General features: G+C 35.1%; 1 protein-coding gene across 2 annotated transcripts in view; it reads left to right on the top strand.

The window, feature by feature from the left end:
• The window catches only part of LOC150083889 (tudor domain-containing protein 5-like), a 286,816-nt gene that overhangs the window by 212,891 nt on the left and 58,709 nt on the right, over positions 1–15,216 (top strand). For both annotated transcript variants that reach the window (XM_090374933.1, XM_090374932.1), the window contains exons 19-21: positions 3,269–3,371; positions 7,788–7,897; positions 14,275–14,405. In XM_090374933.1, the coding sequence (XP_090231059.1) occupies positions 3,269–3,371; positions 7,788–7,897; positions 14,275–14,405 (344 nt within the window). The remainder of the gene's footprint in view (positions 1–3,268; positions 3,372–7,787; positions 7,898–14,274; positions 14,406–15,216) is intronic.

Below are 15,216 nucleotides of genomic sequence, written 5' to 3' on the forward strand. Positions count from 1 at the left end.
TGACTAGCCAAAAAGTTCCAGTTAATATCTGGAAAATCAAATTTTTCCATAATAAGAAATACCGATATGTTGGCCTGTCTATTCATTTGTGTAGATGCTCACTGTACTCACCATAGTTTTGGTCTGCAATATATTACCACTCTCATATTTGTTTTTCCACTGCACCATACATGATATTCAAACACAATGCTCTGGTTCATATAATGATGAAAAGTAATGCAAACAAAATTAATTTTTGAAAGGCCTTATCAGAAGGGAAAGGAAAATGTAGTTGTAATTAAATGAAACATGATTACATCGTGTCCAAGAATAGTCCTGGACTTCTTTCTGAAGAAATAATTAGCACACATGCAGTAATGTTTATCTTTGTTGAAAATAGTAGATACAACATCCAAGAATATCTGTCACCATGTATTGTCCTGACTGATATTCTATAGTCACATTGTTGAAACAGTAGATATTTTCCACTGTATTTATTTTAAAGAATTATCAGTGTAGGAGTTGAAATAAATTAATAATTAATACTACCACTGCATTATTATGATAATTATTATAATCATTATTGTAATGATTATGATGATAATTATTATTATTTATTATTATTATTGTTGTTGCTCTTATATTATATTGGGGGGGGGGTTCCATCTTGTGATGGGTATTCCTACCAAGTACAGAGGGTGGTTGTTGTTATGTCTAGTGTTACTGGTGGTCGAGGAACTCTATCCTACAGGTGTTCAGGATTATGACTTTCTGGAGTTCCTTATAGGTGTTGACTGGGAGACCTATTGCTGTTAGGCTGTTAGATTGGGTCTTTGGCACCATACCGATGGTTGACACAGTGATCGGTCGCTACTTGTTGCATATACCACATCTCTTTCTTCCACTCATCTCTTTGATCTCCTGTCTTAGGTTTGTGAACTTCCTGAGCCTGCATAATCCCCAGGGATTTGTAGGTCTCTGCAGCTGGTGGTTTTGGCCAACTAATTTTTATCATTGGTGATCTGGAGTAGTTGCTCGAGTTGCTTCTCGGTTCTCGCATAGAGCTTGATGTTATCCATATACATCAGGTGGGGGAGGGTGTACAGATCCTTCCTTCCTTTTTTCTTTGAGGTTATATCTGTACTTGTTGCTGTTGTGGATAGTGGGTTATCTGCTAGACAGAACCACAGTTGGCTCAGGGCATCTCCCTGAAAGATTCCTCTCCTAATGGGGATTAGTCTGGTTGTGATGTTCTCGACCTTAATGGTGGTGCTCCATTTTGTCATCATTGCACCTACGAAGCTTGTCACTGGCTAATAGAGATGCTGAGTATCTACTTTGTAGATACTCAGCATCTCTATTAGCCAGCTATGAGGCATGAAGTTGAAAGCCTTGTGGTAATCGATGTAGGCTGTGTACAGTTGTGGCACTTCTTGTAGGCTTGCTCTATAACTGCGTGGTTATAGACCAAGATTCTATAATCACTGGGACTTTGGTATCTTGGCTCTTAATTCTTCTATCTTCTGCTGAAGTCTTCTTTCCGAAGCTGGCGGTTCCTTGTTCCTTCTGTTTTCAGTTCTTCTGCTACTGGTCTCTTGTTTCTCTTCCATTAATCCTAGTGTCTGCTATGGCAGCACAGTATATGACTGTGTGGATGGCCTCCAGTGTTGCACCATTGTTGTCAAGGTAATGCGGTATTATTTGCCGATTGAAGTGATCTATGACTCTCTTTACTGGGTTTCGTTGGGCCTATGCTTTGTTCGGTATCATGTGGAGCTTTGTGGGGTCAATTCCTTCGAATTCTGTTATGGCTTTCTTCCACTCATCTTCTATTCTGGATATCATGACCTCTTCTCTTTCCACTTCAGCTGCTGTGGGTTGTATTTCTTATTGCTCTTCCTCCTCTGGTTCTGTATTGACCATATTCTATGTTCTTTGTAGTAGATCGCTCACTTCCTGTTTAATTTTTTCCAAGATGCAGGAGCTATCAGGTTCTTTGTGGCAATGGTCCTTCTTTGTTTTGCTATTCTCTCTTAGGTTTGTTTGTTGTTTGTTATTTGGTTTTTAGGAACATTAGCAACTAAGGCCATATTGCTCCGGGGATATGCAGTGGTCATTCTCTGACCTTTCCGCATCCTCCGTATTTGGTGGGCATGGGCTCGAACCCCGGTCTAATTAAGAAGCGTGTGCTATTCACTGCTGCTCCTACCCACCTGGCTACGGAGGCGCTTTCTCTTAGGTGATCTGATTATCTGGGAATTATTCCAACCACTTGGTATGTAGTCTTAACCTGTACATCGTCATATCAGTCTGTAGCTCGCGTAGCATGCTCGCATGATTAACTTATTCATTTCAATGCTCCACTTCGTGCATTGGCATTTTCTTCCTTCCTAGGTAGGTGGTCACTAGTGCAGTTGTGCAGGAAGCACTTCCAGTTGGTGGGCCTGGGTAGTCGTGCCCTTCTCTTGTGGTAACCATGCAGGGGGCAGTGCAACTTGCTCCATTGTCTTCCTCTGAAGACTGTCACTGACTTTTCAAACTGACCCCTCTGCTTGAATGGAAGTGACTTTATCCTGTGCCACACTCAGTGCAGTATGATTATTATTTCTCTGCAGCATCATCCATCTGTGGATGAAACAGAAGGAACTGCCAGCTTGGGAAAGAAGACTTCGGCAGAAGACAGAACTAAGAGTCAAGATGGGCCAATTGACCCAGTACCAACAGGGCAATAGGAGTAAGAAATTGATTGGAAAAGTGAAGAGCATCCTCAAGAGAGACATTGTCCACAGCAAACATGAGACAAAAAATCAGAGAATACTTGGGCACACTGAAGCAGAACCTCCTCACACTCGTTAATAAATAATGTTTATAGTAATAATAATATTAATTATTGATTTTTTAAAGCATTATCTTTGACAGCCTTTGAATGGTTTGCTAACTGCCATGGTCTGAAAATTTCTTCTATTAACAATTAGCCAATGATCTCCTTTTATCAGGCATCCTCTCATCCTTTCCTCCTATTTTGCATGTGATTGTGCAAGTAATTGACATAACGAAATATAAGAAAATAAATAGATGTTGCCACTTGTATATCAGATTCTGTATTGTACCAACAGGTAAGGCCAGGGCTACAATTTCAACAAAAAAATTCAAAAGAAATATAGTTTTGAATAGTGTTCCTGTGCTGCATTAATTAATGTATTGACATAACAAGGTGAACATTTGTATTATAAACTTTGACTCTTCAGTTATTTAAGTGAAGTCTTTGAATTACTTTATTTTTATGTAGTGTCTTGGAAATACTGCGCATTTTTGGACATTCCTCAGAGACAATTTTTCAAGAAATCCAGGAAGAGATCAATTTATTTGACCCATCAACTAATTTTTGGTTGGTAAGTAATGCAAATTGACAAAGATCAAATTATACAAGATTGTTGAAAAGAATTATAGTATTTTAAAATATGTTTCATGTATGAAGCAGGAGAAATGAATGGAGTTTTTTTGAAAATATGGCAAGTTTTATTTCTTTATCATTCATGGACATATTTCTTTATTGACGAAAATTTTGCACTTGAAAAAATACAAGGTATTTAACTGAATATATTAGAAAGTTTTGTTTTTGCACAGATGCACATTCAAAGTGGAAATGGAACTCCAGTTGCACTCTGTCAAGTTGGTGGAACATTTCAGTAACTAAGTTTGCGGTGTTTTAAATGTTACATTTCCAAGACAGTGGATTGGATGTCTCAACATATTTAGATAAATTTATCCCTTCCTTGATCAATATCATAAACAGCAAAGAAGTGGAATTTGCAACTAGTCAATATGACATTGGAATAACCTGCTGTTCTGATATAATTGATTGTAAATTCATTTATTCTGGGGGTAAGATGCAGTGAGGAAGGTTGCTTTTAAAACTAGTTTGTAAGAAAGTTAAGTTGGCTAGAAAGCATTATCCAGTAGAATTGTGGGCAAAATTTAAGATGGAAAGTTGGGTGATGTCTGCCCAATTGACCAAGTCAAAGGCTTAAAAGGGGGAGGGGAATAGAAGAGTTCTTTAATATCTCAAAAATAACAGTAGCAACCAGTGATATGGAAAGAAAAGTACTGATTGGAGATTTAAATAGCAAATTAGGAATGACATTAACATCAACATAGGTATTATAAGAAAATTTGGAGGGAAAGGTATTACTAATAGTAATTGTAAAAGACAACTAAAATTTTGTGCATATCATGCATTCTTAATTACAAATATTTCAACGTAATGATAGCCACAGGCCTGCTAGAATACAGGTTGTAGTTTAGCAGGCCTTATCTTAGAAACAAGAAAAGCATAATTGACTGTATTGTTATAGAGAAAGATCTTAATTCTTTGAAGATACAAGGGTATATATAGAGGATTTGAACTTAGAAATGACCATGTTGAGCAATCAAAAATGATAATTAGTACCAATAAGTGCAAGAAAGTGTTAAAGTGCAAAAAAAAAAAAAAAAAAAAAAACCCACATACTTACCCTGTTGAAACTCCTTATTTTGATGATTAACAACTAACCAAAGGAAATCTACCTACAATCAAGTCCATAATTCTTTAGTTTGAATTTAGGTCCTCTGATTCTATCATCATTTGATGCCATTAAAATTTCCCTTTTAGTCATTTTACTATCTTCTTTCGAAGCATTATAAACATCAGATTCCCTCTGAGGTCATCAAGCTCCGTACATTGCTCACCTTTGGACTCTTTCAAGAATCTTGATGTGTGTTTTAGATGTGGACTCCTATACTTGTACACAGTATTCCAAGTGTGGTCTCAATTGCTTTATACAGTGGAATTATGACTTCCCTGTCTCTATAAGCAGTTGTTCAATAAATCATCAAAAGGGCACCGATCCTCCTTGGCACACATCTGTATTTTGGCACAAGGTCTGCAAAGACAGGAAAAATTTAGAAAATTTTTGGACCTAAGAATTTAACAAGGCAGTTAGAGTTAAAAATAAATAACTAAATAATAATAATAAGAAGAAAATTTTGACAAATAAAAAGAATAAATTCTTATTAAAATTAAGAGGCTGAAGAAGTATCAGGCAGATGTGAAAATGTTTCGACATTTCAATAAAAATACCAAAACATAAGAAAAGTAATTAATAATGATAAGGGCAAAGTTAACAGGCATAAATGATATTTTAGAAGTATAGGATAAATATTTTGATTTTCTAAACAAAGGAGCTGAAGCCATCACTGAAGAAGAGGCAGAGAAAGGAATTTAAGGTACGGTATAACTTCAGAAATCTGGAACCTTTTGAATATTTCTCTGAGGTTAATCAGCTGTACAAGGGCAAAGAGAAAAGACTGATCAGACTTTTAAAAAAAAATTCAAAATTTATGCATTATTTTCCATTAATAATTTCCAAATTTTCTGTTGTACATATTTCCTAGGCTTTGTCATGGTTGTTATGTATTTGCAATGTATAAAATCATTCATTTTGTGAGGCATTCGATAATAGTTCACAGTGTAGCATTTAATAATGTGGTAGTACATATTTAGTTTTTAAGGAAGTGCAATTGTGAAATCATATCACACTTTCATATTCTCTATTAAAAAATATTGGACAGTTACAACCTACATAACAGAGGCAGCATCGAACCTGTGATCTTTATTTCTTAGGCAAGTACGGTACGTTACTGGACCAGTCTGTTAACATTTTGGCTTAATACAGGTGACTATCATTGTGCAGGGATTATAGGGATCAGAGCTATGTATTATATGTATAAAACAATGAATTACTAGTGAATACTTAGGCTGTGCGTAATCTTCAAAAAACCAGTTTTTAAAAAATCCAGAATGTGCCGTATGCTTGAGGACGCTGGATTTATGAGGTGTTTTTTTTTTTTTTTAATAATAATAATAATAATGATGAAAACCCCAAAGCAAAAGTGGTGGTATTTCACTGGTTGATGAGAGTAATCTATAACCTAGTATTATATTAGTAGTACCATGCATGAGTTGAGGGTTTTGCTGTATTTTGAATACTTCTCTGTTATTGAAGTAGAACTGGCATTAAAAATGTCAAGTATAGGAAGTATAAAACTGTGTACGCGCGAGAGCACACGCCATAAAGTCCTTGTGTACTTTAAACCTACAATAACTTAGGTCTATACAATATAAAAACAATTGTTAAAATGCATTTGAAAGTTAATTTATTCTGGTTTTGTCTAGTAATGACAGAGGTTATGTTGAATATTATAGCAATTATAAGATTCAACATAACCTCTGTCATTACTGATAAAAAGTGTAGTATGATTTTACAATTCTATAAACACGTTCTCCAGTTGTGGTTCAGTTACAGCATTAATTGTATTTCTGATCCTGGTATGAAGATTTTTTAAAGAGCAAGATTTGAGATGTAAATAGCACTTTTAAATGTTCCCCATAGATAAAAAAAAAGTCTAATGGGAACAAATAAGGGTAAGCAAGCTAGCCAAAGCAATTGGCCCACCTCTGCCAGTCCATCTGTTTAGGAACAAATCCTGTACCAATGCAAGATAACTTGCATTGGTACAGGATTTGATATGAATAGTTTTCATTCGAAAGGACCAGTTATACATAGTTTTCATTAGATATTGGATTTAGGGGAATTCTTTTCTGTTCCTGGACTTCTTGTGGGTTCGGTCCCCCAAATATGACAGTTATAGCAATTAATCTAGACACTAATGTGAAACATTGCTTTATATTAGATTGTAAAGAGATAAGATTCTGTTTCACTGTTTTCATTGGAAAATTTGTGACAGAATCTTGCATAGTAGTCCTCTTCCAGAAACATTTGATGCACTTGAATCTTGTAAGGTCACTTGTGTAGTTTCACACTAAATGTTTTGTGCACTGTTGCTTTAGGAACACATAGTTCCAGAAATGCCTGCCTTGGCGATATTTGTGGGCTTTGCTGATAAGATTTCTCGACACACGTCACTGTCTCCTCATTTAATCCGGACCTTCAAGTTCACAGCTGTTAACAGAACCGGTCTCTTTAAACTCCTTTGTCCAGTTTGAAATTCAGTTTCTGTGTGGTGCTTTTTTTTTTTTTTTTTTTTTTTTTTCTGTAGTTGTTGGCGCATTGGCTTCTGTGGCCATAATGCACCTCCCAAGGTTTTTGTAGTACTTTGATCCAAGCCCAAGGCGGGATTCGAACCCACAACCTTTGGGTTGCCAGGCAGGCGCTTCTTTTGTGTAATGTGTTGTTAATTTTCCTCTAACCACTAATAAGCACTTAAGCTCCACTAGCCAGTGAACACAATTCATTTTCTCTTTTATTGAAGCCATCTCTTGTAAGGTAGATCATCTGAAAATAAAATAATAATAATAATAATAAATAAATATTACTAGTAAATTAAGTAATTATTTTTGTGTATAAAACCAACAATAAATTACTTTTCTAATTTACATGTTTGGATAATGTGATCAATAATGCTTAATTGTAATCCACATCATACTTATCAGGATCCAATTCAATACAGAAAATTAAAGCCTTGCATCCAACATAAACATAATGCCCATTCCATGCTGATGCACTTCTAACAGATGTAAATTTATAAACAGGTGGAAGGGGGGGGTAGAATTGAGTTAACCTTTTTAATGATTTTTTAATTCTTATTTTTGTACAGATTATCATTTTTAATTTGCCCAATAAATAAATAAAAATAATTTAACAGAATAAAATTCTTGTACATTCAAATAAATATGGAGATATTCAAATAAATATATGTTCAGAATTTACTTGTTTATGTAATGTAATTATAATTGTAATCCATTTCAGTCTTATGAGGATCCTGTTGAAGATCCCGACTCAAGAATTGACTACACATCTATTGACAGACTTTGCTTAGATGACCTTAAAATGACTTTGCAAGCAATGGAATATAAAAGGTTTTTTTTTTTTTTTTTTTTTTTTGTTCCTTTATTCACTTATTTTTTTGACAAATAACATACATATATAATTTTAAAAATCTTTGTAAAGTGTTTCTTAGTGTATATTTTACAATGGGAAGTGGAAGCAAAATTGTGAAATTAAATAAGATCTGTGTTTAACTTCAACAGATAAGGATCTATCTAATTATGTTAAAGGAGGCAGCGAAGGATATAAGAAAACCCTTAGTCACAATTATGAGAGCATCCTTGGATTTGGGAGAGGTCCCTGCAGACTGAAGATGTGCAAATGTATCCCCAATTCACAAAGGGGGATCAAAGGGTGACACAAGTAATTACATACCTGCTGTTAGTTTAACTTCTCTTCCAGGAAAAACAATGGAGTGACTGGTAAAACAAGTAATGCATGATCATCTAAACAAGGTGGCCAATTATACTTCAGACACAGCATGTGTTTGTTAAGCTGAAATCTTGTTTGACCAATTTCATTGGATACTGTGATGTGGCCACAAAATAACTGGATACAAAAAATAATTTTGATATCATATACTTGGATTTCAGGAAAGCTTTTGATACTGTTTGCACATAAAAGACTGCTATACAAATTGGAGCAGTGTGGCTTAAGGGGAAGTTGTTGCTATGGATAAAGGGATGGTTCAGTGGGAGAAGACAGATAATAGTAGCCAATGTACACTGCTCTTCGTGGACTAATGTTATTGGTGAATTTTCCCAGAGATCGGTGTGTGTTGGGCCCATTGTTATTTTCTATATTTATCAATGATATTGATGAGAGCATGCTTAATGTTCAAGTTTTCAGATGATACAAAGGTTGGCAAGGTGGTTAATGACAGTATGCTCCTTCAAGAGGATCAAGGAAAGTTAGGCTGATGGGCTGAGAAATGGCATGTTTAACATTGATAAATGCAAAGTACAGGCAACCCCCGTATAACATGGTACTTCTACAACACGGTTTTGCTCTAACATGATTGATAAATTGTGGCAATCCTCGCGCAACACAGTACTTATATAACACGGTTTTGCTCTAACACCGTTAGAGACTTTTGGTAAACCGTCACATAAAAGGGTGCTTTTGTGCTTTTTTTTTGACTCACTAGTCAAAAACAAATTATTAAGAAATCCCTGTATTTTATTTTGTTGGGAAATTGCCGTGTTACGTTCTATGCTATTGAACTTTTTCTTGTTGAACTTTTGGAAAAATCTAGATTTCAAAGTTTTATTACTATTGGATAGCACACCAGGCCATCCAAAAGATTTCAGTCATCCAAATGTTGAAGTTATGTTCCTACTGCCACAGTTGTAGTGTGTTAATACAACTTCTTTCATTCAGCCATTAGATCAAGGCATTATATCCACCTTTAAAACTCATTCCATTAGAAAATTGTTACAATGGATTTTGGAAAAAATTGATTCCGAATCTATTGAAGTAATGGAGGCATGGAAAAATTTCTCAATTATGGACTGTATCAGAATCATAGCTTTATCTCTGGTAAAACTGTCAACGTTAAATGTGCGTAGAAAAATGTATGGCCAGTTCATTCAGGAAACATGATCGAATGGGCAGAAAACAGAATCGGTGTGATAGTAGAACTTGCTACGTCGGTAGCAGGGTAAGGTTTGATGATATGACTACTGAAGCCCTCATGGATAGCACAGTTGATAGAATCAGCCTCCTCCCCACACCTGGAAAAGACCCGAGTTTGAATACCGTCGATGAAGGGAAAAATTTTTATTGGTCTTTTTCACAGGCTGAGTAAGTTAGGCTTGAGTAGCATGATTTTTCCTCCTGAAAATTCGGGTTTTTTGTCCAGCAAAACAGAAAATCGACCTCAAGACACAATTTATAGACAATAGACTCAGAGTAACATGACCTTAGTCACCAATGCTCCTAAAAAATTAAAAAAAGATGATTACTGAAGACGTTCAAGAATTACTGGTAGAAAAAGAAGCCGGCATGGTGGATTTGGTGCAAATGGCTTCGGAGATAAAATCAATTCAGATGATGATATCACAGATGAAAATTCTAAACTTCAAAATTTTACACTAAAAAGCATAGGGAAAGGCTAGCCGAGCAATTAGAATCTTATTTTTTGAATGCAGATTCTTGAATGAAAGGAGCCTCAAGTTCAAAAGGGAGCTTCAAAAATGATTAGTTCGATAAGATGAAATTCATAAAGATTTATCAAGGAAAAGCACACAAAAAACCCAGATTGCTGGTCTAAAAAGACCAGCAATCTGGGTTTGCTTCTGCTCTCTCTAAAAAAAGAGAGCAGAAGATACACGAAATCTAGAATGGTGATTCTTGTTAGTTTTGTTAACGAAATAGTGTATTTTTGTTAGCTTTTGGAATGTAACCTCACTTTTTGTACTTTTTCTTAGTATCGTATAACACGGTTTCGCACAACACCACATTTTACAGGAACCTAATAACCGTGTTATACGAGGGTTACCTGTACTGCATATGGGTAGCAGTAACCCCAGAATAACATACCAACTTTGTGGTACTACACTCAGGGTAGTTGAAAATGAAAAAGATCTGGGGATAATTGTGCAACTAGATATGATGTTCTCTGGGTAATGCTACCAGGAGAGCTCATGGGGTTTTGTCAGTGATATACAGGAATTTTGTCCGCAGGGATAAGGAGATGATTATCCTGTTGTATAAGGTAACGGTCAGGCCACATCTTGAGTACTGCATACAGGTCTAGATGCCTCATTTTAGGATGTATGTGGAAGGCAATGTGATTGGTGAGGGGGAACAAAGGGGTGCTCTTACCAAGAAAGGCTTCAGTGCTGCAAATTGCAGTGTCTGGAGACTAGGCAACTGCTAGGTGATTTGATTGAAGCGTTCAAGGCTTTGAATAGATTGAGCACGCTCAGTGCTGATGGGATTCTTCCTCTTGCTCAGACCACACACCAGGGAACACAAACTGAAATTGTGGAAGGGCAGTTACAGAATAGATGTGTAGAATTTTGCCTTTAGCCAGCAGTGGTTGATTGCTGGGACAAACTTCCATCTGTTGTTTTGAAACTTGATGGCTTAAATAAATTCAAGAAAAACCAGAATAACTATTGGAGGAAATGAAGATTGAGGCCTTTTTTTTTTTTTTTTTTTTTTTTGCTGTTGCTCTGTTAACTTGCTTTATTGCATTATTTACTAATGACAATGATATAAAATAAATTCTGCTTTTTAAACAAATGTATCTAATTTTATATCTCTCTGACACTTTATTTCTGCACAATCTAGACTATCAAGTTCTGATCTTATTTTACAACTGTAGAATATATATTTATATTACAATTTTAGGTGAAATCAAATGCCAAGTAAAAAAAAAAAAAAAAAAAAATAAATATATATATATTATATATATATATATATATAGAATATATATATATTTAGAATATATATTTTTACAACTGTAAAAATATATATTCTAAATATAATTACAACTGTAGAATATATATTTATATTACAATTTTAGGTGAAATCAAATGCCAAGTAAAAAAAAAAAAAAAAAAAATATATATATATATATATATATATAGCACCACAACAATTATAACTCTAATGATTTATTAATAAAAAAAAATACACTTCTCTCCAAAAAAGTTTCCAGACACTTTCCTGGGTTGCTTCCTGGATACTAAAGAACAAACTGCAGTAGGTACATTTTCTCATTTCTTCTTCAGAACATTGGCCATTTGACCTACCAAAGCAGTTTGCATTGGTCTGGACACCACTTGACATTCCAATTCATACTGTAGTGTTTAAATTGGGAGACTGCACTAGCCATTCCAACTTTTATAAATTCATGTCCATGAACCATTCTTGAACAGCACCTGTGATATAGCATGGGGTACTGCCCTTTTGTAACAAATGTGAGTCTGTACCAGTAAACTGTTTCATTCTATTTTATTCTTTATTTTCTACTTATTATTATTATTTTAATATTTCAATTTTCTCTTTAACTCTTTTCTTTGTTCATGATGTCGCAGCTTACAGCAAAACCACGTCTTCATATCTGTTCAAATATCAAGAATATGAACAATGTTTTTTTTTTAAATCCTCTAGTGCACAAGTATTTTTTCTCTGAAGAATATTCTCTCTCTCTCTTTGAGTGTGCAGGGACTTGAAGATGCACAATGCCAGCATGAGGAAATGGCACATTTTGTTAGCAGGTTTTTCCCCTCTCCCTTCCTCTCTGGCATTGTATGGATTACGTGTACATCCATAATGTAGTTTAGTTATGTAAAATTTAATGTTGCCACATACTTAATGATACTGAAGTTAGTATCGTTAAGCATGTAGTGCACCAGTGAATTTTCATTAAAATAATGTCTGTTGGTAGTTAGTTTCAGCAGTCTTTTTGAATTAGACAATCTATTCACATGTTGTGAGATCTAATTCAGACTTCAAATTTTATTATAGACATTTTTCGAATAATCTATGGTTGGGAAACTTCAGTGATTTCAAAATACATTGCAATTTTGAATAATCCAATATTGAATTAACTAGGATATACTATATCTTCCTTATGTCGAGTCCATTGAACTGCATGTATTTTATTTGACCGTGGTTTGTGATAGCTAATTGAGTAATGATTTGTTAAGTGACTAATTAATAAACTCCTTTGACTTATGTGGTCAATCTGGAGTATATAAACAGAACTTTTTAACTCCTTATTTGGAAGGACACAAGGTCAAGGTGTCAAGGTGTGTTTGTTTCAGTTGTGGTCTCCAGGGTTTCCCCTATATGCTGCTGTAGCATCTGAAAAGGTGAAGGTCGGCAAGTGTATGTAGTTATGTGTCTTGTTATGTTGAGTGCTGGCACTGGCAACTTTGCAGCCAGGGGCAGAGGACACCTGGTCCCCTGCCCCCGACTCCCAACCTTGGCCACGAGGAGGCGCACCAGGGTTCACTTTCTAGCTGAGACTCTTACTGGGACTATCAGGCAAGCCTGGGAGCCCCAAGGGAAAGGAAGTAGGGATAAGAATTGAAGTATGGGGATTGGAAGGGATGGGGAGGTTGGATAGAAGCTAAGGGGAAGAGATAGACCTTCCATGAAATAGAAGGAAGGACACAACTGGAAATGTTCTCTGTAACAGTATAGTGAGTTCACTTGTTTAATGGAGTTCATATCACGGTAGAAACTGGAAAATTCTTAAAGGCCACTTCAATCAGGGGTGGGGGAGCGGGCTATAATTATTTGAGTAGGCAATATGTGCCAAGAAAATTCCCCAAAAGAATAACTGGAAATATATGGAATTCAGAATACCATGCCATTATTTTATATACCAAAGAAGATAAATAGATGACTGTTTATATAGTGCCATTTCAGAGGCTCACATCTGGTGAGTATGGGCTTGGCACACTCAGGGGTCTTGAGCTGGGTATAATCTTTCTTGGTGACTCCCTTCTACTTCTTGATTAGACCGGGGTTCGAGCCCGTGACCAACAAATACGGAGGATGCGGAAAGGTCAGGAAATGACCACCCCATAGCCCCGGAGCAATATGGCCTTAGTTGCTAATGTTCCTAAAAACCAAATAACAAACAAACAAACCCTTCTACTTCTCTCTCTCTCTCTCTCTCTCTCTCTCTCTCTCTCTCTCTCTCTCTCTCTCTCTCTCTCTCTCTCTCTCTCTCTCTCTCTCTCTCTCTCTCTCTCTCTCCCCCCCCCCCCCTCTCTCAGAGTGACTCAGATTTTTTTTTTTTTTTTTTTTGGCTGGTGCAGCATAAGCCTTGGGCTTCTTTGCACCATATGGCTCATGATAATAATAATAATTATTTAATATCTTTTTACAGAGCAAAAATCAGCACTGTTCATAGTTGCTATAAATGTGTAATAACTGCCAAATAAATTTGGTTGGTGATTTAGAGACAATGGCCCTACTCAAATGAGATTATAGTGCACTAATACAAGTGGTTGAAGCAGTCTGTTTTTATAATAATTGTTTCATGTTATACAAAGACAAGGTGTGTTCATTTAACTAGAGGATGTGATATAGATTAGAGCATTTTTGAAAAAGAAAAATGCATGAAGTGTCATCTCTATTACCTTGAGGGGACTCAGGGATTGGATGCTCTTGCAATCTGTCTACAGTCGTGAGGGCGTTCTGTGTAATATGCCATACACTGTGAGTATATGTTGAACTGTTAGGACTGTATTGCAAGTCTCTGAATAAATATACAAGTATTATAAATACTTAATAATAAAAGTATTATAAATATTGTCTGTTATTTAAGAACATTGAACATAATTTAAAATGCATTTATTTTTTTAAAACTATACTTGTGTCTCATATGATATGAGATACAAGTATACCTGAATATGATATGCTCAGGTATAATATTTCATAGGCTGAAGATTACTCAGGACATGACGATGACAGATTCTGTATCAGACTATGTGGAAGAACTAAAAACTGTAGAAACAAAATATAATCAAATTTTAAAGAGGATAGGTACTTTGGAAGCAAGAAATTTTCAAGGTTAGTTTTTGAATGGAAAAATGAAATAAAAAAAATTAACTTTTGCTGTTTGATTTTATTTTATTTTTATTATTTTTATTTTTTTTTGTAATTATGTAAATTACTTGCAACACTCTTGCAAAAGTTCTATATTAGCTTATGTAAATAATTGTTTCACATCATTTAATTTTATTGAGGATATTGTGTAGGAGGTATAAATGGTTTTTATGATACTATAGTATTTAACAACTTTAGGATTTAATTGCACTTCTACTTCAATGAATAAAGCTGTTTTGTTTACAGAGGAATTGCCTATAAAATTTGTACTACGGGGACATAAATTCATTTTCATTAAACATTTTAAAATTTTTCTGCAGTGCAACCTTGACATAATGCTGGTTTCAAGAGACAACTTGAACGTCTGTGTTATAAGTGACTTGCGTAATAGCGGAAAAGAAAAATTTATTCCAATTTTTTTTAACATGAATATACAATGACCAAAAGACAACGTACTAAGCAAGCATTTTTATATAGTAAATTTCGCATGTTTTTATTTATTTTATCATCAGTGGACGAAGTAGGTCAAGTGTTTTAAATAACAAAGGCACTATTACTGTAATAAAAATATTAAAGAAGTGTTTCGTATACTAAAAAAGAAAAATTAAAATGATTTGTATTTCTTATAACAAATCCCACTACCAAATGAGACATGTTTATAGGGATTCAATTTATGGCACACTACATATGTTGGCGATAAGGAACAGTTCAGCCACATAATCTAATGGCTGCCAAAGTTGGCAACTGTGGCAGCCATGGTGGGGGAGAAGCTCCC

Source organism: Mastigoproctus giganteus, chromosome 6 (assembly GCF_048544385.1).
Source record: "Mastigoproctus giganteus isolate SK-2022 chromosome 6, ASM4854438v1, whole genome shotgun sequence".
NCBI lineage: Eukaryota > Metazoa > Arthropoda > Arachnida > Uropygi > Thelyphonidae > Mastigoproctus > Mastigoproctus giganteus.